This window comes from Canis lupus, chromosome 27, assembly GCF_048164855.1.
Source record: "Canis lupus baileyi chromosome 27, mCanLup2.hap1, whole genome shotgun sequence".
Classification (NCBI taxonomy): domain Eukaryota; kingdom Metazoa; phylum Chordata; class Mammalia; order Carnivora; family Canidae; genus Canis; species Canis lupus.
This window is the reverse complement of record NC_132864.1, coordinates 6,390,767-6,417,073: the sequence shown is the minus strand read 5'-3', so window position 1 is coordinate 6,417,073 and position 26,307 is coordinate 6,390,767. Positions and strand designations below refer to the sequence as shown.

Sequence of the window (26,307 nt, the reverse complement as noted above, 5' to 3'; positions counted from 1 at the left end):
ATCTTGAAATAAATAAAAGAAACACAAGTCTGGCCCCTCGACATAAATTAAGCCAGAATCTCCCAGAGAAGGTCAGCATGGGATCCAGGTGTCATGATTCATGAATATACCTGGCATTTCCAGTGTTCAGTTAGAGCTGAAAACCACTGGTTTAGGTAAAGGTTTGAGTAAATTATTAAAAGTGAAAGTTAAGGGAAATTAGGATGATGTGAGAATAATTGCAGGCTTTTTGTATTTTATATAATATGGAAATGGGAGAGTTAATTGGAATGGACTTTAGGTACCTATGTAGTCTGTATTATAGTTGCTTTTAAAAGTAAGATCTGATTGAAATGTATTGGTGGCCAGAAATTTCCTGCTTTCTTAGGCAACCTGATCTACTTCCAGGTGTCATATGATTAACAGTTTCTTGTAATACTGGCTTGTAATTAATTTGTTTGTGACTGAACACATTACTCCTAATTCTGCCCCCAGAGCAACTCAAATAACCCTGTTCCACAGGACCTGTAAATATATGAAAAACCATTCTCTTGCTTCCATAAAGTAATTTCTTAGTTTAACATCCCCAGTTATTTCAGCCTCTATTCATGGGACATTGAAAAGTACGTACCAGGAAAGATTAAGAAAGCTCCTAGTAAGTATTGGAGCAGGGACTTGAACCTGAGCAGTCTGGCTGCAGAATCCGTGACATTAACCACAGTTGGAAGTATGCACTTGAAGTTGAGGACCAAGATTGGGAGAGAAGACAGAGTGATCCCTTCACCCTAGCTGAAACACAGTTCTGTTGTGTGCCTGGCAGTGGGATAGACAGTGGGGATAAAACAAGTGAGCTACACTGTGTGTCCTGAAAGTGCCCAGAGCAGGGCATTGAAAGGAGACTGAGATAGACTGAGGATGCAGCAAACCTACATTAAAGTTTATTATCATTGTGTAAATCATTAGAGAAGACTGAGAATCAAGATACACTGAGGGCGCTAGGTGAGGAAGGAAGCAAAGTAGATCAAGAGTTTCAAGAGCAGTCAAGAGGCTAATCATGTCCTCTGTAGTAGATGTAGATGAGAACCGTATTAGTAGTGTGGCAGGGCAGACACCATATTGCTTTTATTCATGTAAATTTGCATAGAACTGAGATGGAAATCTTTCAGATCTTCAGAAGACAAAGGGGAAAAACAATAGGAAAGAAAACAAAATCAAAAGAACTGTAAATACAAACATATGGGAAATATTCAACCCCAGTATTCAAAGGGTGGAAATTAAAAATACAATATAAATTTAAAACAACTTAAAAATGCAATGTTCATAGACTTCTGTTTCTGGCCAAGAAGGAATAACAGGAACAACAACAGCAACAACAACAAAAAGACAGACAAAATACATGAAACAATTATCTAAGACCCTGGATATCAGATGACAAAGGACTGTCATCCCTGGGAGATAGAAAATAAATGAGGTAAGCCTTCTCATTGCCCCAGTTTATTGCCTTGAGAGGGTTTCCAGTTTACAGCAGAGGAAAGAGAAACTGAGGTGAAGCCCAGCAGACTTCCTGAGTCAAGGATGGAGCTGAGAATCTGGGGAGAGCAAAGCATTTGGGGTTCATAGGACAGACCATCAGAGAGGAGGTCTGCAGAGGGTCTCCCACAAGTACTCAAGAGCACAGAGCAATAACTGTGTGTGAAGAAACTCCCCAAAGCCAGGGAAAGAATCCTCTAAAAGGTTGGAGGGAATAGTCCTGATATTTGCATGGGGAATACTACCTGCATTTTAAAAATTAAATTAAATTAATTTACTTATTTTTGTATATTTTTATTGGAGTTCAATTTGCTAACATATAGTGTAACACCTAGCGCTCATTCCATCAACTGCCCCCCTCATTGCCTGTCACCCAGTTACCCCATTCCCTGCCCACCTCCCCTTCCACTACCCCTTGTTTCCCAGTTAGGAGTCTCTCATGTTCTGTCATCCTCTCTGATATTTCCCACTCATTTTGTCTCCTTTCCCCTTTAATCCCTTTCACTATTTTTTATATTCCCCGAATGAATGAAACCATATAATGTTTGTCCTTCTCCAATTGACTGTCACTTACTTGGTATGATACCCTCCAATTCTATCCACATTGAAACAAATGGTGGGTATTCATCGTTTCTAATGGCTGAGTAATATTCCATTGTATATATAGACCACATCTTTATCCATTCATCTTTTGACGGACACCGAGGCTCCTTCCACAGTTTGGGTATTGTGGACCTTGCTGCTATAAACATTGGAGTGCAGGTGTCTCGGTTTTTTCCTGCATCTGTATCTTTGGGGTAAATCCCCAGTAGGAATGCTACCTGTAACTACTAGCCAGACTGGAAAACTCATGTAATTCTTGGAGCATTGGGAGTGGAAATATATATGTAAAGTGCTAAAAGGAAAAATTACTCTAATTAGAATTATAAATTCAAAAATAATTTAAACAACAAAGATAAGACAATAAATGGGAGAAAATATTTGGAAATTGTATATCTGATAAGGGCTTAATATATATAGGATATACAAATATGTTTATATATACTTAAATACATGTGTTCATATATAGAGTAATAGAGTATATAAAGAACTACAAGTCAATAACAAAAACACAAACTATCCAACTTAAGAATGGGCAAAGAATTTAAACATTTCTACAAGAAGGGTATGCAAATGGCACTAATTAATGCAGATCAAAATTATAGTGAAATATCACTTTATACCAACTAGGATGGCTATAATCATTTTAAAAATGGAATAACAAGTTTTGACAAGTATGTGGGGAAATTGGAACTCAGCATCACAACTCAAAGTGATGCTGCCACTGTGGAAAATAGTTTTGTGGGTCCTCAAAAAGCTAAACATGCAGTTGCCATATAACACAGCAATTCTACTTCTAGGTACAAACAGGAAGGAATTGTAAGCAGGGACTCGAGCAGATAATTTTATGCCAGTGTTCACAGCAGCACTGTTCACAAGAGCCAATAGATGGAAACAATCCAGGGGTCCATCAACAGTAGAAGGACAAACAGAATGTGGCCTGTCCGTAAGTGGAATATTTGGCCATTAGAAGGAGTGAAGTTCTGATTCATGCTACAGCATGGCTGAACGTTGAAGACATGATGTGGAGTCACAAAAGCCAGATGCACAAGGACAAATACGGTATGATTCCATTTATATGAATTATCTAGAATTGGCAAATTCAGAGACAAAGTAGATTAGAGGTTATTGGAATCTGAGGGGATGCAGGAATAGGGAGTTTGGTTAATGTTTCAGAGTTTCCGTTGGGGTGATGAGAAAGTTTTGGAATTATTAGTGATGTACAATATTATGAACATAATTAATGCCACTGAATTGTACGCTTAGCAATAATTAAGACTGCAAATTTTGTTATTTTTTTACTACAACAATTTTAAAGATAATATAATTGCCAAAAACATTGGATTTTATACTTTGAGTGGATGAACTGTTTGGTATGTGAATTATATCTAGTAAAGCTGTTTAGAAAAAAAGGCAAAATGAAGATACTGTCAGACTTAAAAAGCTGAAAGAATTTATTACCAGCAGACCCATATTGCAGGAAATGTTAAGAGATGGCCTTCAGGGAGAAAGGAAATGAAACCAAGTGGAAATCTGGATCTACAGGAAAGCAGTAGCGATGGTTACTACATAGGTAAATATATTTTTCTTATCATTTAAGTATCTTTAACAGATAATTGATCATGTTCTAGTTTCCTATTCACGTGTAACAAGCTTAGTAGCTTCAAACAGCCCCCACTTCCTAGCTCACAGTTCTGTAGGTGGAAGGAAGTCTGACCCACTCTGGCTAGGTTTTCTGTTCAGATATCCAACAGCTGCTGTCAAGGTGTTGACTGGCCTGGGTTCTGATTTGGAAGCTCTGATTGTTGGCAGAATTCAGTTACTTGTGGCTGTGGGACGAAGATAGGACTGGCTGTCAGCTGAGTGTGGTTTTAGCTCCTAGAGACTGCCTACATTCCTTGCCATGAGACACCATTCACCTGCAGGCAGTCATGGCACATCATAGGTTTCTTGCGTTTCCAATCTCTTACTTCCCTTCTGTGATCTGCCAAAGAAAACACTTGTTTTCTTATCTGTAAAGTAAGGGTGTTAGATCAAGGTAGGTTCTGTGTCTTGGTTTGCTTTCCTCAAAAAAGGATTTGTAGCAGCACCATTAACTTGCAAATGAAATTTTGCATGGAACTCTAAGGGGGAAAATATCAATCTACAAACTCTTTCCTTCCTACTCTTAGGAATTTCAGACAGTGTAGACTATTTTGGATAATCTCTGATGTTCCCCTTTGTGTGGTGGGTGTTTGCCTTATACACAGCCGGGTATGAGGGAGTCTGGGTTGATTCATGAAACCCCCCTGTCACAGCTGACTTTCCTCATGTCTCTTTCTTTTCTCCAGCTTCACCTTCTCAGGATCTCCATTACTCAGAAAAGCATTATCAAGAACAAGGAAGTCATGGAAGCTGAATCGCTAACTGCCCAGTCCCGTGTAAGTTGGGCTGTCTTCTTTGTTTTCCAACTGAGAATCCTTTTTTGGTTAAGTTCTGGAGTTCCTTTGCCTAGGAACTTCAGAAATAGTATCTTAGACACTCTCCTCCAGGAGACTAGCACTATTTTGTTTGCTTTATTTGTAGATGTGGTTTTATTCTTGTATTATACACTATTTATATGCCTTTCATATAAAACAAACGCTGGTTTAACAGTGGTATGAGCAGACATCAGTGGGGGTGATATTGAGCACTCTTATAAAATGCTTTCATCCACACTAGGGAATGAAGCTATAGCACATTTCCTCCCTCAAACATGGTGTGGGAACTATGAATATTGGGGCATTGGGACTCTCTGGTCCCTGCTTGTCCTAGATACAGAGCTGGCTATACAATGCCTCCATGGGGAGCACCTGTTGGGAGGACCTTAGGCACAAGTTGTGTACTTACCCCAGGGTAGCTGTGGCCAAGGCATGAGGAGCTCAGATGAAGGTGGAACTTCTGGGAGCATCCAGGGTGGGAGCCTGGGTCCCTTGTCAGCCCAGCTTCCCCTGGAGTATCCTGCATGTATTACCTCTGGTATATTGAAAATTCCACCAAAAAATATTGTAGTTTTTGCTTTCAGCTGTGCTGCATATTTTGAAGGACTTAGGAAAACTAGTCTATTTACCCAGATATTTACTGTTTTTGTTGTTCATCCTTCATTCCTGAGATTTTAACTTTCTCTCTGGTAACATTTCCCTTTTGTTTTTTTTTTTTTGTTTTGTTTTATTTTTTATATTTTTTTTATTTTTGATTTTTTTTATTTATTTATGATAGTCACACACACACACAGAGAGAGAGAGAGAGAGAGAGAGGCAGAGACATAGGCAGAGGGAGAAGCAGGCTCCATGCACCGGCGGGAGCCTGATGTGGGATTCGATCCTGGGTCTCCAGGATCGCGCCCTGGGCCAAAGGCAGGTGCCAAACCACTGCACCACCCAGGGATCCCAACATTTCCCTTTTGCTTGAAGAACTACTTTTAGTATATCTTTTAGAGCATGGTTGCTAGTGACACATTCTTTTACTTCATTTGACAGTATATTTTGCATCATTCCTGAAATATGTTTTTATTGGAGATAGAAATTCTGGATTGACAGTTCTTTTTTCACTATTTATTAAAAAACTATTTGGACAGCCCCAGTGGCGCAGCGGTTTAGCGTCACCTGCAGCCCAGGGCGTGATCCTGGAGACCCTGGATCGAGTCCCACATCAGGCTCTCTGCATGGAGCCTGCTTCTCCCTCTGCCTGTGTCTCTGTCTGTCTGTCTCTCTCTCTCTGTGTCTCTACGAATAAATAAAAAAAATAAAATCTTAAAAAAAAAAACTATTCCATTGTCTTCTGACCTTCATTGTCTTTGAGGAGAAATCCTCATTCAAGTAGGTGTTGTTTCTGTGTGTAATCCAGCATTTCTTTTTGATGTTGTGAATGAAGGCCTTGCTTCTGTATCTATTTTTTTTGTCAGTCTCCATTTTAAAAAAATGCCTACCAGTGTTGAGGAAAAATGTTTTGGATAATTATTTTAGATCAGAAAATGGTGAGGTTGGTCTCTTTTTCTTTCTTTTAAAGATTTATTTATTTATTTTAGAGAAAAGATGTATGTGAGCTGGGGGAATGAGCAGGGGGAGAGGGTAAAGGAGAGAAGCAGACTCCTGGCTGAGTGTGGAGCTGGACATGGGGGTGGATCTCATGACCCTGAGATCACAACCTGAGCCAAAAACCAAGCTATGGATGCTTAATCTACTGATCCACCCAGGTACCCCAAGGTTAATCTTTTAATCATTAAGTTGTACTTGAACTCAAAAGACTGTTTTGTCCTTCTTTTTTCTACCTTGAATTAGATTCTTTATTTCAAAGAAAATAAATGTAGATTAGATTAACATTTGGTGTCCGAATATAGCTGTAGCTGTTTATAACAAACTTTATTTATTTATTTATAAAGATTTTATTGATTTATTCATGAGAGACACACAGAGAGGGACAGAGACAAGTAGAAGGAGAAGTAGGCTCCCTGTGGGGGAGCCTGATGTGGGACTCCATCCCAGGATCCCGGGATCACGGGATCATGACCTGAGCCTAGGGCAGATGCTCAACCACAGAGCCACCCAGCTGTCCCAACAAACTTGATTTAAATAACAATTCTGGGGAGTCTGATTCTTGGTTTCAGCTCAGGTTGTGATCTCAGTGTCCAGGGACTGATCCCCATGTTGGGCTCCGCGCTCAGTGGGGAGCCTGCTTGAGGATTCTCTCTCTCTCTCTCTCTCTCTCTCTCTCTCTCTGCCCCCCCCTGCTCTTTAAAATAAATACATCTTAAATAAATGTTTTTCTGACAGTTTCTAGAGCATAACATGGAACTGGTTTGGGGACAGTATATATCTAATAGGCATTCCTTTTAGGACTTGACTAGAACCTAAGTGCTACTCAGTTCTGGAATAAATTCTGGTCCATCCTCTTTCCCTACCCCAATGCTGTCTGCCTAATCTTATCTGGCTTATTACAGATTTGTTCTATGTTGTAGACATTGGTGACCTTCAAAGATATACTTGTGAACTTTACCAGGGAGGAGTGGAAGCTGCTGGACTCTTCTCAGCAGATCATGTACAAAGATGTGATGCTAGAGAACTATAAGAACCTGATTTCCTTGGGTAAGACTAACCTCTATTCTCAGAGATATCTCTCTGCAATGATTTTGGTTCATTATTGATCAAAAGGTAATGGGGATTGAAGCAAATATATTACAGTGTGAGCTTGGCGTCAGTGATCTAATTTCTTTGTGGCATAGAAGAGGGTTTTGTACTCACTTCTGGTTTTGTGGGAAAAAAATTTTTGATTTGTTGAATTTTAAAAAATATATAATAGCCCCCTCTGTAGCCTCCCCTGTCTCTTCAGAGTCCCCCCAACCCAAAACTAAGAAGGAGTTGGGGTTGGTTGGGGATTGGGCTGAATCTGGGATCCCTTTGTGTTGAGCCAGAGCTCCTCAACCCCTGTTCAGTTCTTTATATTTTGTTGTGCACAGGGCATCAGCTTCCCAAACCAGATGTGATCCTCCAGTTGGAGAAGGGGGAAGAGCCATGGCTGGTGGAGAGAGTGATTCACCGGGAGACCCATCCAGGTGAGCACTAGTCAAGAGGTGTTGCAGGCAGTAGTCCAGATGAGCTGTTAGGGGCTGGAATCCTGGATATAGTGGTCACTGGTTCTCATTCCTGCAGAGAAGACTAGGTTTCTTTACTTTCTCTTTCCCTATGACCAGTCTTGTCACACTTCATTTGCACTCAGACACAAAGGTATGTTCTTCATGAAAATTTCCTTTCTGTTGATGTGCTTGGTTTCAGCCCTGTTGGTCTTGCTTTCCTAATTCTTTCCTTTGTCATACAGTCCTTTCTTTCCTCCTTGCCTGCCTTTTTCCTTTCCTGTGGCTCCTTCCCGTGGCCTCATGCTGCATCTCCATGTAAGCCATGCCATGGGGCTCTGTCACTGGCCACTGCTCTGAATTTGCAGAGGGCTTGCCAGTTCCTGCTGCCTTAACTACTTTCTCCTCAGAACTGCTGCTCCCAAAACAAGTCTTTCTTACTGTACTCCTGGAGCTCTTTATTGCATGTTTTCTCAATTTATTCCAATTTTATTTTAATCTTACTAAAATCCAAATTATTTGGATTCCCAAAATTCCTTTCCCCAACTTCCCCATGCATCAAAAATCTCTCAGGGCGCCTGGGCGGCTCAGTTGGTTAAGCATCTGACTTTAACTCAGGTCATGATCTCAGGGTCCTGGGATCGAGTCTCGCATTGGGCTCCCTGCTTAATGGGGAATCTGCTCCTCCCTCTGCCATTCCCTGCTTGTGCTGTCTTTCTCTCTCTCTCAAATAGATAAAATCTCTAAAAACAACAACAACAAAAACAAATAGAAAGTTGTCTTTATTCTCTAGAAGCAATCTTTTCCTGACCTGTGTTTGTAAGTGCAGTCCTCTGTTATCTTTCTCCCCAGCCGTCTTTGGGTGCTGCTGTCTGTCATATACAGACAGCCTCCTTGGCATGTGGTGAGGCATGTGACTCCAATGTGGCCCAGTTATACCATGGGGACCTGTGTCACCTCTGTTTGATCCCCAGTATCCACATGTATTAGGTGCTTCCCTGCATCTTGAGCTTTGAGTGTGATGTGAATAAAGTCTGTCTGCCTTAGTTGTCTGTCTTCTGTGAAACCTCTTATGACCCCTCGTCAAGTACAGGTTCTTTCCTTTTCTCAGCTTCCACTGTGTTTTAAGTGTACTTTTAAATACCATAAACTGTTTTTTACTTTTCTTACCTTTGGTCTTAGAGGTGACTGTCTCAAATTTCTGCCTCAAAGGCAAGTCCTTCAGTACACTCTTAAGAACTTAGTCTTGGGATGCCTGGGTGGCTCAGCAGTTGAGTGCCTGCCTTTGGCTCAGGGTGTGATCCCAGAGTCCTGGGATCGGGTTCTGTGTTGGGCTTCCTGCATGGAGCCTGCTTCTCCCTCTGCCTATGTCTTTGCCTCTCTCTCTCTGTTTCTCATGAATAAATAAATAAAATCTTTAAAAAATTTGGTGCTGCTGAGATACCATTCTACAAACTGGGTGATGTAAGTGTATCTTCTCACAGCTCCAGAGGCCACAAGTCTGAGGTGAAGGTGTCAGCAGGATCACATGCCTGTGCAGCCCCTAGGAGAGGATCCTTCCTTGCTTCTCATGGCTCTGTTAGTGTTCCTTGGCTTCCCATGTGCCCACTTTCCCATGGCTGTCTTCCCACAGTTTGCATCTTTTGTGTCTCCTCTCCTCTTCTTACAAGGACACTGGTCATACTAGATTGGGTGCCAGTCTGCGCCAGTACTACTTTATTTACTTACACATGCAATGATCTTCTTTCCAAATAAGGCTGCATTATGAGATATTGGAGGTTAGGACATTGACCTATCTTATTTGGGGCACACACCAAGTAAGAATAGAATACCCACTTGTGCAGGGAGAGGTGGTACTTTGTAAGTAGTGTTTTTTGGGGGTGTCTGGCTGCCTCAGTTGTAGAGCATCCAGCTCTTTTTTTTTTTTTTTTTTTTAATTTTTATTTATTTATGATAGTCACAGAGAGAGAGAGAGAGAGGCAGAGACATAGGCAGAAGGAGAAGCAGGCTCCATGCACCGGGAGCCCGACGTGGGATTCGATCCCGGGTCTCCAGGATCGCGCTCTGGGCCAAAGGCAGGCGCCAAACCGCTGCGCCACCCAGGGATCCCAAGCATCCAGTTCTTGATCTCAGTTATGAGTGCAAGCCCCACATTAGGCATAGAGATCACTTAAAATATGGGATTTTTTTTTCTAGGTTAGGAATCTATCATTTTACGGGATCCCTGGGTGGCGCAGCGGTTTGGCGCCTGCCTTTGGCCCAGGGCGCGGTCCTGGGGACCCGGGATCGGGTCCCACGTCAGGCTCCCGGTGCATGGAGCCTGCTTCTCCCTCTGCCTGTGTCTCTGCCTCTCTCTCTCTCTCTCCTCTGTGACTATCATGAATAAATAAATAAAATCTTTAAAATAAAAAAAAATTTAAAAAAAAAGGAATCTATCATTTTACCCAAAAGGCATTGAGAGGCAAATAGCCTTTTAACTGGGGGAAATAATGTGCAGAAATACACACGAATATAAGCAAAAGGACAAAAAATGTCCCGGAGGATATGAGTTAGGGGCTAGGGTGTGAATTAGTGTCCTTTGGTATGAGTCCTATCAATTAGTGTCTTTTTTTTTTTTTAGATTGTATTTATTTATTTGAGACAGAGAAAGATAGAACATGAGCAGAGGGGAAAGGCAGAAGGAGAAGTAGACTCCCCCATGTGGGGCTCAGTCCTAAGACCTCCAAGGTCATGACCTGAGCTGAAGGCAGATGCTTAACTGACTGAGCCACCCAGGTGCACCAATTGTTAAGTCTTGATGTCTCAGAACAAAGGAATCAAAATATAAGACCAGAATAATGTTAATAATGATTATTCACCTTACAATACTTAACAATAGTCTTATACCACAAATAGTGTCTCATGGATAAAAGATGAGCAAAGTGATATTTGAAAGGTTTAACAACTTATCTAAATTTACCACTAGTAGCATTAAAGCTTCGATTTAGAACCTGTATCTCAATAATTTAAATTCAATTTCTTTTCCAGTCTGTCACAGGACCTTTCTGAGAGGTGCCAGTTATCTGGGCATCACTCTGTAGTGCTTTGGTGGTATCAACAACAGACACTGCCTCAGCATGTGATTGGATTCATGGCTTAGGAATGTGAAATGGGCTGTAGTGTGAAGAATGAATGTCAGGAGAAGGTCCTAGCAACAAATAGATATGTTAGGTTCTTGTGTCATTAGTAGATAAGATCATGGGTATGCAGACATTTCTATGAGATTTACCTTGTTGCCCTCCAGCACTGAATATCTGATCTTGTGTGTCCTACCCAGTCCTGTGTCTTCTCCTTGCCCTCATTGCACTTCTTACGTACTGCACAGGCCAGCACCTTTCCTTTGCTGTTTATTCTGCCCTTTCTGACTGTCCATGACGGCAGCCATATAAGCAACTCTCTACAAGTTGCATACTTGGTCTCCACATCTCACCATTCAGACCTTAATGTTTTTTTTTTTTTTTTTTTTTTTAGTTACACAAAGTTTTCTCATTTCTTTCAGATTTGGAGACTGCAGTTGAAATTAAATCATCAATTTCCAGTAAGAACATTTCTAAAGATAAACAATCCTATGGCATTAAAATGGAAGGAATTGCAAAGACTGATCTTTGGTATTTGTCATTAGAAGAAGTCTGGAAATGTGAAGACGAGTTAGACAAGTATCAGGAAAACCAGGAGAGACATTTGAGGCAAGTGACATTTACCCAAAAGAAAGTACTTACTCAGGAAAGAGTCTGTGACAATGGTAAACATGGGGGAAACTGTCTTCTTCCTACTCAGCTGGTACTGAGAGAGTATTTCCATAAACATGACTCACATACTAAAAGTTTAAAACATAATTTAGTTTTTAGTGGTCATCAGGAAAGCTATGCAAGTAACAGTGACTGTGGTCAAACCTTTTGTCAAAACATTCACCTTATTCAGTTTGCTAGACCTCAGCCAGGAGGGAAGTCCTACAAATGCCCTGATCCTGTTAACTCTCTTGCTGGTGGTACATCGTTTGATATATCGAAGGGTATACATAGGGAGAAACCCTATGAATGTAAGGAATGCGGGAAATTCTTCAGCTGGCGCTCTAATCTTACGAGGCACCGGCTTATTCATACTGGAGAAAAACCCTATGAGTGTAAAGAATGTGGAAAATCTTTCAGCCGGAGTTCTCACCTCATTGGACATCAGAAGACTCACACTGGTGAAGAACCCTACGAATGTAAAGAATGTGGGAAGTCCTTCAGCTGGTTCTCTCACCTTGTCACCCATCAGAGAACTCACACAGGAGACAAATTGTACACGTGTAGTCAGTGTGGGAAATCTTTTGTTCACAGCTCCAGGCTTATTAGGCACCAGAGAACTCATACTGGAGAGAAACCGTATGAATGTCCTGAGTGTGGGAAGTCTTTCAGGCAGAGCACACATCTCATTCTGCATCAGAGAACTCATGTGAGAGTGAGGCCTTATGAATGTAATGAGTGTGGCAAGTCTTACAGCCAGAGATCTCACCTTGTGGTGCACCACAGAACTCACACTGGACTGAAGCCCTTTGAGTGTAAAGACTGTGGAAAATGCTTCAGTCGAAGCTCTCACCTATTCTCCCACCAGAGAACCCATACTGGAGAGAAACCATATGAGTGCCACGATTGTGGGAAATCCTTCAGCCAGAGTTCTGCTCTCATTGTGCATCAGAGAATTCATACTGGAGAGAAACCATATGAATGTTGCCAGTGTGGGAAAGCCTTCATCCGGAAGAACGACCTTATTAAGCATCAGAGAGTTCATGTTGGGGAAGAGTCCTATAAATGTAATCAGTGTGGGATTATCTTTAGCCAGAATTCTCCACTAATTGTACATCAAATAGCCCACACAGGAGAGCAGTTCTCAACATGTAACCAGTGCGGGACAGCACTTGTCAATAGCCCTCACCTTATTCAATACCAGACCAACCATATCAGAGGAAATTCTTATTAATACAGTGAATGTGGAGAGTTCTTTATGAAGAGCAATAACTTCATTTTGCATTGGAAACTCCTAGAGTTTCTAGAGAGAAGCTGTATAGATGTAATCTGTGCAGAAGTGTTTTCAATCTTGTTGCCACCCTTTTGTGCACTAGAGAATTGGTCCTAGAAGGGGAAATAACCCACAGATTTCAGTTTAGTACACAAATACATCAGCTTTTCTTTCTACAAATTCCTACAAAAGCAATTGTCCTTGGAGCATTCTTGACCAAGCCTTAAAATGCTAAAATCATGGAACCATGAAGTAGGTGAGTTGTGGAGAGATTATCCAGCTTTTTTTACCTTCTTCAGAAAGATAAATCAAGAGTTGCTACTGCAAAGAATCAAAAATTGATACAGTTATTGTAACAAAAGTGGAAAATGGTATTCCAGTGAATTCATATACCATTTTTTAACTTCTCCTCTTCTGGGATATTTAGTAGTGTTTACTCTGATTTATATGTCTGATTTAAACCACATTTTGGTTAGCAGTAGGGAAAATGCTTATAAGGCAGAAAAAAGAACACATGTACTAGTAATGGTACTTATTTTAAATATATTTGCATGTGGGCAAGATTGGAAAAGTATCTATGGATAAATAAAACAGAATTGATTTGTTAGGTAATGGGATTGAGTGAGTTTCATAGTTTATCCCATGTTACTCTGATAATTTGAAGGCATTTTTAAATATTAAAAAAAAGGATATTCATTTTTTCTGTTCTATACTCAAGATGCTCAAGAACTACCTGCTAGCAGTCAACATTCCACATTGTTTTGGGTCATAGTTAGAGTTGCACTCTTTGAGACAGGGTGCTAAAGACTTCTGGGAACTTAAAAACAGTGATTCTTTGGATATTGGGACCTAGGGGAAGATTAGGTATTTGAGCACCCAGGGAAGGACCTGTTTGGGACCTGGTACCCATGCCATACATAGAGCAGCCATGCTCATGTGATAGCCTTGCCACCCTCCCTCAAGGTAGTTTCTTATCTTTATAAAGGAAACGTGGTGGTTGAAGGCATAAGCTTGTGTGAGACTACCCAAGTTGAAATTCCATCTCTGTCTTTAACCGCTAAGTGAGCTTGGGCATGTGGTCTAACCTCTCTGAACCTAACTCACAGATACTCTCTTCTGTGACCTAGGGGTAATATGTATCTTGTAGGACTGTGGTGGGTGTTGAGTGAGTAAACACATAAACAGCTTAGAATAGTGCCTGATATATAGTAAGTGCTTTACAATTGCCAGCGGTGTTACTGTCGTTGGCCCACCTTGGTGTGTGTCTTTGAATTTAAATCTGCTTGTTTTAAGTAAGAGCTCATGGGGCTCTTGTTTCCTTCCCAGCCATGTTTCCCTCTTACTTCCATCGCCCTTAGCAGCTTGAGGAAATCACTGCCCATAGTGGGTGTATAAACTAATTTCTGAGGATCAGTAACTGACTTTTAGTATTGTATGCAAAATCATATTGTTTGTACAGAGGTTTTCTTTTCTAGGTTGAGGAGCCTAATCCTTAGATTCTGTGGTAAGTTCATGACCCTAAAAGATTTAGAAAGAGAATCTGTTTTAATTCTCTGTTTCATTCTGTAAATGGATCTCCTGCTTGTAGGGACTAACTGTTGTTTGCCATTTGCTAACAGACAAGATATATGTTAGGTGCTTAATGATTGATGGGTTAATGGTAAATATTTTTAGACCCAAAAGGACAAAGATCTTGATATGTCCCAGAAAGAATCTAGAAGTGATTGTTAGTGTCATGAGACTTGGGAGCCACAGGGAACATGAGACCATTTAACTTGTATTCTTCCTCATACAGTTGAGATAAGGGAAGTTGGTGCAGGTCTCACATTTTGAGTGAAGTCAGACCCAGAACTAGATCGCTGGTCCCTCAGTTACTATTGCTCTCCATGGTACATGTATACCAATCCCATGTGTGATATACTATCAGAATGCGTTTTCATGATAAGCAGTGGTTCTTTATGGGTGCGGAAGAGTAGCCCCTTACCTGGGCCTCTTAGAATTCCTGATAACCTATGGCTCAATTTTCCTCAGCTGTACAATGGAGGTACTTCTAGTATCTACCTCAGAGGGTTGTTCTGTGGACTAAGTTGAGATAATGTGTATAAAGTATTTAAAACAGTGCCTGGCACACAAGTAGTACATGTTTTAGCTACTACTAACATTACTAATATGAACACACTAAGGACTTTAGGAAGAGAGAAATGTCTATGGATGATTACTAAAACATAAGGGTGCAGAATTTGCAGTATAGAGTGTATAATAGCAAAATGGTTATTTATAGTGTATCTGTGTCATGGAATATTATGCAGACATTAAAATTATGCAAACAAAGTTTGTTAACAAGGAAAATGTTGATGCTCTCGTGTGTTGAAAACATGATAAATGATTGTTAATATAGAGTAAACTCAAATATATAAAAATAAATGAATTGTAAATAACTGAAATGAATGTTACTCGAAACTCTTACAGAAATTTGTCAAAAGATTAATGAGTTAACCTACTTTCTTTTCTTCCTTTCTCCTTTTTTATACTTTTCTAGTTTTTCCAAAGTCTCCTCAACAAATATACATTATTTTTAGGATTAGGAAAACAGTTCTTCAGTAAGGGAGTATTTTCTATCCTGAGTTTTCATATATAAATAAGCTACTAAAACCTTGATAAGGGAATTTGACAGCAGATTAATCAGTGGTTGCTGGTGGGTCAGAGAGTAACTGACAGGAGATGAGACTGCAGAGAACCCTGACAATGATCTCTGTCTTGATTGGTGGTGGTTCCATGACTGTACTTGTCTGTTCAGCTCATCAGACTGTACATTTGAAGTGGATCCAGATTGTTGTAGGTTTTACCTCAATAAAATTGATTTATTGAAAATATTCAGAAAACCAGGGATTTCTGGGAAACCAGAGAATCTGCAGCTCCAAGTGAAAGCTAATAACAATACTAGTATTTGCTGGTTTTATAATTCATCTTTGTAGACAGCTTAATACAAGGTAGCCAATCTGCTAAGCCCTTTAATAAAATAGATTATTTCCACCTATAACCCTATGAGGAACATATTACCCCTATGGTTAAGGGAACTAGAGTTTGGAAATTTTAGTTAATTTGCCCCAATTTACATAGTTAGTGAAGCTTCATATGAAAAATAACCAGCAAGTGTATCGCAGATCTCAAGCAAGGTAATGTCTGGGACTTTTTAGAGGATCTTAAAAATTAAGCAGTCCAATATAACGAATAAATACACAGTACCAAATTCACTCAGACTTCCCTTGAAGAACGTCCTCTCTCTGCCACTATGTCATCATTGTGTCCTATCTTATTTTTTTTTAAGACTTTATTTATTTATTCATAGAGACAGAGAGAGAGAGAGAGAGAGAGAGAGGCAGAGACACAGGCAGAGGGAGAAGCAGGCATCATACAGAGAGCCTGACGTGGGACTCGATCCAGGGTCTCCAGGATCATGCCCTGGGCTGCAGGCGGCACTAAACCACTGCGCCACCGGGGCTGCCCTGTGTCCTATCTTAAAGTGATACAGGTACTATGTGTAAATGAGGATCCAAAGGTAAGAAAATAAATTCCTGTGAAAACAAGTAGTGACATGTAAGTTATATGCACCATCTTACTTAGTTTCTGCATTGATGCTGTTCTTGTGTACTACTTCCACTTTTAATTCACAGTGACTTGCCCCAAGTCACACAGTAAGAAGTGGAGGAGCCAAGGTTCAAACCCAGATCACTTGGGCTCCTGCACATTCAGTGTTTCCACTACTTCTTGCTACCTCCATATGTGGCTAAGGACTCTGGTGCTATCCTAATAAAGGGAATCACGGGAATTTTAAGAAAGACTCCACTATCCTCAGTCACCACTGTTAGAAGCTCATAGGGATTCAAAAAGTACTTTATTTCTTCTTTTTTAAGCTTTTATTCATTGAGAGAGAGTGTGTGGGGTCAGTAGCAGAGGGGAGGGAGAGGGAAAGAGAGAGAATCTCAAGCAGACTCCCTACTGATCTTGGAGCCTGACACAGGGCTCGATCCTACGACTCCCAAGACCATGACCTGAGCTGAAACTCACTTAACTGACTAAGCCACTCAGGTGCCCCAGAAACTATTTTCTTAATACTCATCCATGAATTAAGCACATGCTGATTAATCTGTGAAATTGCCTTTCCTGTTACTTGGCAAGAAGGTGGAAGTTTTTTATTTTGTTAACTTTGCCTTAAATAAATTGCAAGCTGACTATGTGCCCAGCATCTCAGCAACTATACAGGAATTGGTTGAAAGAAAGGATATGTATAAATATGTGTTGGTTGAGGTTGGCAAGATATCCCAGCAATGAGATCACTTTTGGAGGTATATGAGCAAGGGTTTAGAGGGTCCATAGATTTGTGGCTTCAGGGAGTTGGAAAAGCCAACTGCTTTTGCACTACACATTAGAAATTCAGCTTTAGATGTTTTAATGACAAAGTTCTCTTATCACACAGTCCTGTGGAAAAATAGATTTAGGGTGTATTACCTTACAAACAGTTCTTCCCTACCTGTTATGGATAGAATTTTGTGCTCCCAAAATTTTTGTGTTGAAGCCATCCCCCATTGCCAGAATGTGGTTTTACTTGGAGAAAGGATCTTCATAGAGGTAATCATGTTAAGTCATTAGTGCAAGCTACCATCCAGTGGTATTATATTAAAAAATGGAGGGTAGAGATGACATATGGATACTGAGATGCCCATAGAGGGAAGATAATGTGGGAAGACAGGGGTAGATGGTGGGGTCTACAAGTCAGGACAGAGGCCTGTAAGAGATCCTTCCCTCACAGCCCTCAGAAGGAACCATTCCTACCAACCAACTTGATTTTGGACCTCTAGCCTCAGAACTGTTAGAGAAATTACTGTTGTTGAAGCCCACACTCTGTGGTACTTTGTTACAGGTGACCTAAGAGACTAAGACATTGCTTTATTTAAAATTGCAGCCACCTCATTGACATTGCTAATCCTCTTTATTCCCATATTTTCAATATTATTCATTACCCATCTTTTTTTTTTAAGATTTTATTTATTCATGAGACATAGAAGAGAAGCAGAGACATAGGCAGAGGAAGAAGCAGGCTACATGCAGGGATCCCGATGTGGGACTTGATCCCGGGACTCCAGGATCACGCCCTAGCAGAAGGCAGGCGCTTAATCGCTAAGCCACCCAGGCGTCCCTATTCATTACCCATCTATCAGCCAACCAATCTTTTGTCTTCCCTTGCCAAATAAAATGCTTCACAAAGTATCCTAGTGTTTTTTGGGGAATATTTATTTCAAAGAGAGAGAATCAAGCAAACTCCCTGTGTAGCCCAACACAGGGCTAGATATCACCATCCTGAGATCATGACCTGAGCTGAAATCAAGAGTTGGAGTCTTAGCCGCTTGAGCCACCCAGATGCCCCCAAGGATCCTAGGTGGGTTTTTTTGTTTTTTTGTTTTTGTTTTGTGTGTTTTAGGATTTATTTATTTAGGGGCACCTGGGTGGTTTAATGGGTTGAGTGTCTGGCTTCAGCTCAGGTCTTATCTTAGGTCCTGGGATTGAGCCCCACATCAGGCTCCCTGCTTGGTGGGAAGCCTGCTTTTTGCTCTCCCTCTACCTGCTCCTCCTGCTTATGCTCTCTATCTCCCTGTCAAATAAATAAAATATATATTTTAAAAGATTTATTTATTTTAGAGAGAGTAGTAGTGGAGGGGCTGAGGGAGAGGGAGAATCTTAGCAGACTCCAGGCTGAGCACGGAGCCTGATGCAGGGCATGATATTTACTACCCTGAGATCATGACCTGAGCAGAAATCAAGAATCAGCTGCTCAACCTACCCTGCCACCCAGGTGTCCATCCAGGGATCTTAGTTTTTTTTTTTTTTTTTTTTTTTTTTTTTTTTTTGGATCTTAGTTTTAATTACTGATGGATTCTTTGTGCCTAATACAGTGGCTAGATCATAGTAGATACTCAATAAATATTTGTTGAATGAAGAAATCAACATTCATTCACTGAGTCTAGAAAGGGAAATGCCATAAACTTATGGCCAACCAACACATAAAGATACATAGTTCTAGCAAAGAGGAAGGGGAAAGGATAGTTATTAGATAGTGAAGCAACTGTGTGTGCCACATGGAAATAACACCCTAATATATTGTTATAAGGGATTTTATGTGGAACTTGGTAATCGAAGCCTAAAATGTACATGCAAGACCATAGGAATAAAAATAACATGATTTTAAAGAACAACAATTACAAAAGGCTTTGACGTACTACTTAGCAAGGTTTACTATAATGATACAATAAGACTGGTGCACTGGCATAGTGTTGACCAGGAGTCAGCAAACAATGGAAATAGGCCAAATCTGGCCTTCTGTCTACTTTTATAATTAAAGTTTTACTGGAACACAGCCATGTTCATCCATGTATTATCTGGCTGCTTTTGTGCTACAATGGCAAGACTCAGTAATTGTGGTGAACAAAACCGAAAACATTTACTAACTTACAGGATGAATTGTCTCCCCCACCAAATTCCTATGTTGAATTCCTAATCCCCAGTAACTCAGAATGTTGGCTGTTTGGGGTCTTTAAAATGTAAACATTTTAAGTTAAAATAATATTAGGGTGGGTCCTAATCCAACTTGATGTATCCTTATAGAAGGAGATTAGGACACAGAGACACAGAGAGGGAACCACGTGGGGACATGGAGATGACCATCTACAAGCCAAGGAGAGAGGCATTAGAAGAACCAACTGTGTCAACCACTTGATCTCTGACTCTAGCCTCCAGAACGGTGAGAAAATAAACTTTGGTTGTGTAAGCTACCCAGTCTGTGGTACTTTATCATGGCAGCCCTAGCACACTGGACTTTACAGAAAAAGTTCACAGACACTCACTGTAGGCAGATGTCAGTGGAACAAAATATAAAGACTAGAGACAGACTCATATTCATGGTAGGCAAAATAATGGCTCCTAAAAAATGCCCACATCCTGATCCTAGAATTTCTGAATATGTGATATGGCAAAGGAGAATGACATTTGCTAATCCTCCATTATCCAGATGTGCCCAATGGAATCCATACATCCTTAAAAGTGGAAGAGGGAGACAGAGGAGGAGGCCAGAGTGATGTGACCAGGACTCAACTCTGTGCTGGTTTTGAATGTGGAGGAAATGGACCATGATTCAAGAAATGCACATGGCATCTAAAATCTGGAAAAGGCAAGGGAAAGGATCTTTTCCCTGGAAAGGGTTCCTTGGAAATAAATGGATCCCTGCCAACATGTAAGATTTAGCCCAGTAAGACATGTGGAACTTTTGACCTACAGAACTGTAAGATAAATTTGTATTGTTTTAAGCCACCAAGTTTGTGGTAACTTGTTACAGGAGCACAGAGAATTAATAGAACATAAGAAACTAGTATATAACAGGAATTATTTAACAAATCAGTGGGCAAAGGATGCCAACTCTACATTTCAGTGTAAAACTTGTAGAGCCTTCCTTTCCACATTTAGTATTAAGGATTTATTTCACCTTATGATGTCCTTAGTAGAGCAGCAGAAAGTATTTTATTAAATCAACTTGAGGGACGCCTGGCTCAGCAGTTGAGCATCTGCCTTCGGCTCAGGGTGTGATCCCGGGGTCCTGGAATCGAGTCCCATGTCGGGCTCCCTGTGAGGAGTCTGCCTCTCTCTCTGTATCTCTCATGAATAAATAAATCTTTTAAAAAATCAACTTGAGTCCATACTTTGTAATAGTTCTGTGCAACAGTGTTCTGTGCTGCTTACTGAAGTTCCATAGTTATCTCTAGGAAAAGCACTTCTGTGATTATTTTATTTGGGAGCTTAAGTTTGCTAAAAAATGGACTGAAGACAAGGCACTCTAATGGGCATGGCAGGTATTTTCTCAAAAATCAAGTGAGATGTCACTTCAAGGACAACAAATGACGGTATTTATTTATTGCCAACATTAAATTAGTTTTCTAGGCTCCATTCCTAGTGTGGAGCCCAAGTCAAGGGCCTGAACTCACCATCCTGAGATGAAAACCTGAGTTGAGGGATCCCTGGGTGGCGCAGCGGTTTGGCGCCTGCCTTTGGCCCAGGGCGCGATCCTGGAGACCCGGGATCGAATCCCATGTCGGGCTCCCGGTGCATGGAGCCTGCTTCTCCCTCTGCCTCTCTCTCTCTCTCTCTGACTATCATAAATAAAAAAAATTTAAAAAAAAACCTGAGTTGAGATCAGAAGCCCACAGGACTGAGCCACCCAGGCGCTCCCAAAATTAGAGTTTTTAAAGGAGTAGGAGAATTTTGGAAAACTTGTACCTGCCACTGTGAATTTCTGTGAAACTTGTGTCTGCCAGCTTCCAGTACAACACAACTGTCCACTCAAAGCTGAAGACAGATCCTGATAGAGCAGACGTTCATTTCAGACCATATTATAGAATCCCAAGTAGCTTGTGCTGATCACAGACATCCATGATTGTCCTATAAGCATATGAAAATATCCCGTTCTTTCCCAACTACATACTTGTGTGAGACTGGATCTCCTCTAAACACTTCGACAGAAACAGCACATGCAACAGACTGAACACAGGAGCAAACAAGAATCTAGCTGTTTTTCTTTTTCTTCTTTTTTTTTAAGATTTATCCATGAGAGACGTAGAGAGGCGGAGACACAGGCAGAGGGAGAAGCAGGCTCCCCGCTGGGACTCAATCCCAGACCGGATCACGACCAAAGGCAGACCCTCAACCACTGAGCCACCCAGGTGCTCCTCCAGCTGTTTTCTATTAAGCCAGAAATTAAAAGATTTTCACCCGAGAAAAATGTAAAACAAGGCCAGTGTTCACTCGTCATTTATTATTTTGAAAGGCTTTATTATGAGAGGCACGGAGACAGCCAGAGACACTGGCAGAGGAAGAAAGGCTCCCCGCGAGGAACTCCAGGACTCCGGATCAGTACCTGAGCGGAAGGCAGACGTTCAAGGCGTCCCTCACTCGTTATTTTTTAATACTCGTTAAGGTGTCACTTATGTTAACACGTCCTCATGAACTTCTGAGCTGTTACCATGTGAACTTGGGCTTTAACCATTTCAGAAAAGGAGAGCAGTCGGCACGCTTTCACCGCAACTGACCGCACTCCCCTCTGCGTCGTCGCCTCCACCACTGTCGTGGTCCGCGGTATTTCAAGCCCCTAGGCGGGCGCCCAGGGTAGGCCCGGGGGGACTGAGCTCCTCCCGGGAGTACGCCCCGCGCCGTCGGAGGCGTGCTGCGGGGCGTTCTGGGAGTCGTAGTTTGCTCCCCTCTGGGGCGCACCGCACTGACGCGCTTCCTGTGCGTCCCTGGCGGCCGCCATTGGCTGGGCCCGGCCTAGAAAACCGTGCTTGGAGGTGTTTGTCACTTTCCCATCGCGGTGACCCGAACTGAAGTGGGCCGGCTACGCCTGCCTCTTGAGCCGAAGCATCAGGAGCAGACGTCGCAAAATCGAAAGGGAGATTCGTAGCCGATGTGACTGCATATCCGGGAGGTGGCGGCAGCCAGTCTCTCCGAGTCCCCTGGCTGCCGGCTGAGGGGTTCGTGGAGTCCGACTCACCCAATCTCTTCCGCTTCAGGGCAGCGAGACGGTGAAGACCGGTGTGGCCTCAGCGTCCGGTGTTGGGAGCCGGGAGGGCGTAGGGGGCGGAGAGACAGAGGCTCCATGAGAGACGGCGGGAGGGCGGGAGCGGAGGGACCCGGAGGTGTAGGCCTCTGAGACCTTCCGGGTGTGGGGGCGGCGGGGGCGGCGCGGAGATTCCGCCTTCACTGTCTTTCTCCTCCGGCAGCCGGGGCCGGCTGGCGCCCAGCACTGAGCGCGGGGATGGCCACCAGGGTGCGGACCTCAGCCATCTGGGTGAGTAGGGGCTCCTGTCCTTTCGGGAGAGCCCTCCCTGAGCTCCGGCCCTTCTCCGGAGCGGGGTTCGTGCGGAACCCCCCTTCCAGGACGCCGAGCGTCAATTCAGTATGTAGAAAACATTAGTTTAAAAAAGGATAGGGGCACTGAGGGGGACACTTGACGGGATGAGCACTGGGTGTTATTCTGTATGTTGGTAAATTGAACACCAATAAAAAGTTATTTTATTAAAAAAAATAAATGCAGTCAAGAAGAACTAGGAAAAAAAAAAAAGGATACGGGGCAGAAGCAACTGGATTTGGTAACTGGTTGTGTGCTTGTGGCTTGTGAAGGAGGCTGAGCCAGGGATGACCTCTGGGATTCTGCTCTGTGGGCCTGGGAGTGGAGTGTGGGTGGAGATTTCTGTTGCGTGTGGACTGTACCTACTTCTTTTTGGTGGGCAAATGATTACGCAAGTGTCTAAGGAAAAAGATCTGGACAGGGGTACTGGTGAGGTATGGCCAGATTAGCTCAAGGAGAAGAGTGTAGCATGAGAAGAGCATTGAGGATGGTGCTCAGGGAATTGACAGAAGGCAGCAGAATAGGGACTGGAGGGGCACCCGGGTAGCTCAGTGGTTGGGCGTCTGTCTTTGGCTCAGGGCGTGATCCCGGAGTCCTGGGATTGAGTCCCACATCAGGCTCTCTGTAGGGAACCTGCTTCTCCCTCTGTCTGTGTCTCTGCCTCTTTCTTTGTGTTTCTCATGAATAAATAAATACAATCTTTAAAAAGAAGAAGAAGAGGAGAAGCTGGAGACTGACCCAGAACCCATAGAGATGAGAGGAAAGGAGAGAACTTGTACTTCAGAGTTAAGGGAAAAGAAACTTCAAAACGGATTGCCATGTCCAATGTCCCACAGACATCAGGTAACATTAGTCATAAAAGTTCAGTTTGGGGATCCCTGGGTGGCGCAGCGGTTTGGCGCCTGCCTTTGGCCCAGGGCGCGGTCCTGGAGACCCGGGATCGAATCCCACGTCGGGCTCCTGGTGCATGGAGCCTGCTTCTCCCTCTGCCTATGTCTCTGCCTCTCTCTCTCTCTCTCTCTGTGACTGTCATAAATAAATAAAAATTAAAAAACATTAAAAAAAAAAGTTTAGTTTGGATTCAGTGGTGATGGTAGTGGTGGGTGTTGCCAGTAGTATTTCCAGGACAGAGTGAATGTGTATGTGCATTAGGAGGAGTGCAGTAATGAGAACAGCACACCCACAATGTACCAGGCCCCCTTCTGGGTCCTGGACATGTACTGCTGAACAAGACTGACAGAATCTGTGTTCTTGGTGAGTTCTCATTCTACTGGAGGGGGGCAGATGACAGAGAATGATGAAGAAACCACTCAGGCAAAAAAGAAAATATCAGAGTTGAGTTACACTTAGAATTAAAACTGGTAATGTCAAAGATTGGGTGATTGGAGAAGGCCCCACTAAGTCAAGGCCTAAGTTACAAGAGCATGCTGGCCCTGGGAGGAGCAGGGTGGGAACAGCCATTGCCAAGATCATGAGAAGGTTGATGCTTTTGTAATAATGGAAGGAAGGCTTGTGTGGCTAGGGTTGTGGACGTGGTGGGGGGGCGGGGGCAGACAGAGGGGGCAGGGTGGGGAACAAACACAGAGGTGGCTGGAGGCCAGATGAAGCTGAGAAGCTGTTTGTTAAAAGAGGAGGCAGCACAGTGTACGTAGGTTTTCCAGAGATCCTTCTGGCTAGGTAAACAATGGGTTGTAGATGGACAAGAATAGATGGAGTGGCAGAAGAGGGCTGGCCAGTTAGCTTACTGCAGTTGTGCAGATCGGAGATGGTGGAGGTTTTTATCTAGGGCAATAGAAATGGAGGAACTAGCTAAAACTGGGGGCTGTTTGGAAGTAGAATCTTCTTCTGAGAACCAGCTTATTCTTTTCGTTTAGCCATTTGACATTTTTCAGGGTGACTTATTTCCTTTAAGCAGTCTTGTATTTGTTACCATTCCAAACAAACGATTATAATCAGTATTGACTACTGTGAGATTTTGTGCTAAGTCTTCTATACATATTACTTAATGCCTGTAGTTAGGAGGCAGGTTACAGCACTGGTCAGTGTAGAGTCAGGACTGGAACCAGGTGGTGTAGCTCTGTACCCATTTCCCTGGCTAGTGTATTCTACTGCCTTAGGATATAGGTTGGGAATCTCAGGACACAGATTTCAGCATCCTGGGCCCCAATGGTCATTCCTGTTTACCTAGAAATGGTTACTTTTCAGCTCTTTGGACCCAGGAAATGACAAAAGCAGGACCGGTTAAGTACATCTACTCTGGGTAGAGTGTGGGGTATGATAGAGAGCCTGGGCTTCTGTGTAAATGTAGACAGTCCCACTCAGGGATGGGGCAGAATGTGCACCAGAGGGGCCCGGTCCCTGGGTTTCTCCTTTTAGGTATCAAGATGATACTAGAAGACTGATGAGTATGAATTCTGAGCAACAGTTGGTGATCATTGGAAGGGACGTTTCATAGAGGACTTGAAAGCCCTAGACCCTCTGAGGATGCTGAACACTTGGCAGGTTTTGTTTTTTCCACTCGCTTTTGTTGTTTGGCTACTTTCTGCCATTGACACTCCTCTCCCACCCTGTCTTAAATATATCATTACAAATTCACTTACATTTCTAGGGGCTTGGAATGACTCTGTCTCTTCCCCCCCAGTAGGAGTTGATTGTATTAGCAAAATTTGTCTCTGTTGTGCTCCAGTACGTGGGCAGGACTTTTGCTCCCATGGACCCCTTCAAACACTGTCACCATCAGCCCATGCTAGTATCATAGTTTGTAGAGCAGTGAATGAATTGGGAATGCAGAACGGATGTGAGCTGGAATGTGGGGAGGGAAGGGAGTTTTAGAAGGACGCATTTCTGAGAAAGTGTGGCTGGTCCTCCTTTGCATACCCTACTGTTTATCCGTAGCTTTCCCCAGACTGACCCTCTTGGGGAATTCAAAGTTAGAATGTGGCAATGTTTATTCATTTATTACTTGTTCAAAACTAACAACCTTTACTAAACGCTTGTTTATGTATTCCAGGTACTGATTTGGCACTGAGGATACACAGGTCAGAGAGCCCTGGCCCCAGCCTCTCACATCTTCCAGGAGGTTCAGAGAAGGGACTAGGGTGGCAGGCAGCCACGGGGTTAGAGCTGAGGCAGAAGGAAGCCCAGGGGATGAGATTGAACAGTGTGCATCTCAAAGGATCTGTAGGATTAGCTGTGGAGGAAAGAGATATTGAGGCTTCAGCAGACAGGCTGCCTGTGTACGCAGGTGCTTCCAGCAGTGGGGGGATGTTCAGGGATGGTCCTGGAGCCTAGCTAGAGCAAGACCCTACTTTCTCAGCCCTTGGCTGTTAAGAGTTTAGAGATTAGAGGGGATGCCATTTGGTGGCCAGTTTGCATTTCAGCCACCCCTCTGTAGCTGACTTTGAGCAGGCTGCTCATCCTCTCCAACAAACTTAAAATTATATTTTCCTGATGAGTAGACTCTTTAATGATTGTGGAGTTGCTCTTTATTTCCAGGGATTCTTTTTTCCCTTAAAGTTTATTTTATGCTCATAAAGCTACTGGAGCTTCCTTTTGCTTGTTTTATCTTTTGTATCTTTTTATATCTTTATATTTTAGATGCATCTTTTTTAAACAGCATCAGTTT

At 42.5% G+C, this 26,307-nt stretch overlaps 2 protein-coding genes across 14 annotated transcripts in view; both read left to right on the top strand.

Moving 5' to 3' along the window:
* The window catches only part of LOC140619845 (uncharacterized), a 64,093-nt gene extending 48,913 nt beyond the window's left edge, over positions 1–15,180 (top strand). Inside the window, exons 7-10 of the mRNA XM_072803769.1 lie at positions 4,440–4,529; positions 7,085–7,211; positions 7,583–7,678; positions 11,235–15,180. Coding sequence (XP_072659870.1) covers positions 4,440–4,529; positions 7,085–7,211; positions 7,583–7,678; positions 11,235–12,697 — 1,776 coding nt within the window. The 3' untranslated portion in view covers positions 12,698–15,180. The remainder of the gene's footprint in view (positions 1–4,439; positions 4,530–7,084; positions 7,212–7,582; positions 7,679–11,234) is intronic.
* A 6,869-nt stretch (positions 15,181–22,049) lies between these two features.
* ZNF268 (zinc finger protein 268) overlaps positions 22,050–26,307 on the top strand; it is a 51,701-nt gene continuing 47,443 nt past the window's right edge. For 2 of the 13 annotated variants that reach the window (XR_012019024.1, XM_072801954.1), the window contains exon 1: positions 22,052–22,366. Coding sequence is in view for 1 of the 13 variants with exons in the window: in XM_072801952.1 (XP_072658053.1) it covers positions 23,501–23,525 (25 nt within the window). In the remaining 12 variants the exon portion in view is untranslated. Of the gene's footprint in view, positions 22,367–22,554; positions 23,526–26,307 lie in introns of those variants that run through there. The other 11 variants (XR_012019020.1, XR_012019017.1, XR_012019019.1 and 8 more) reach the window with 11 other exon arrangements.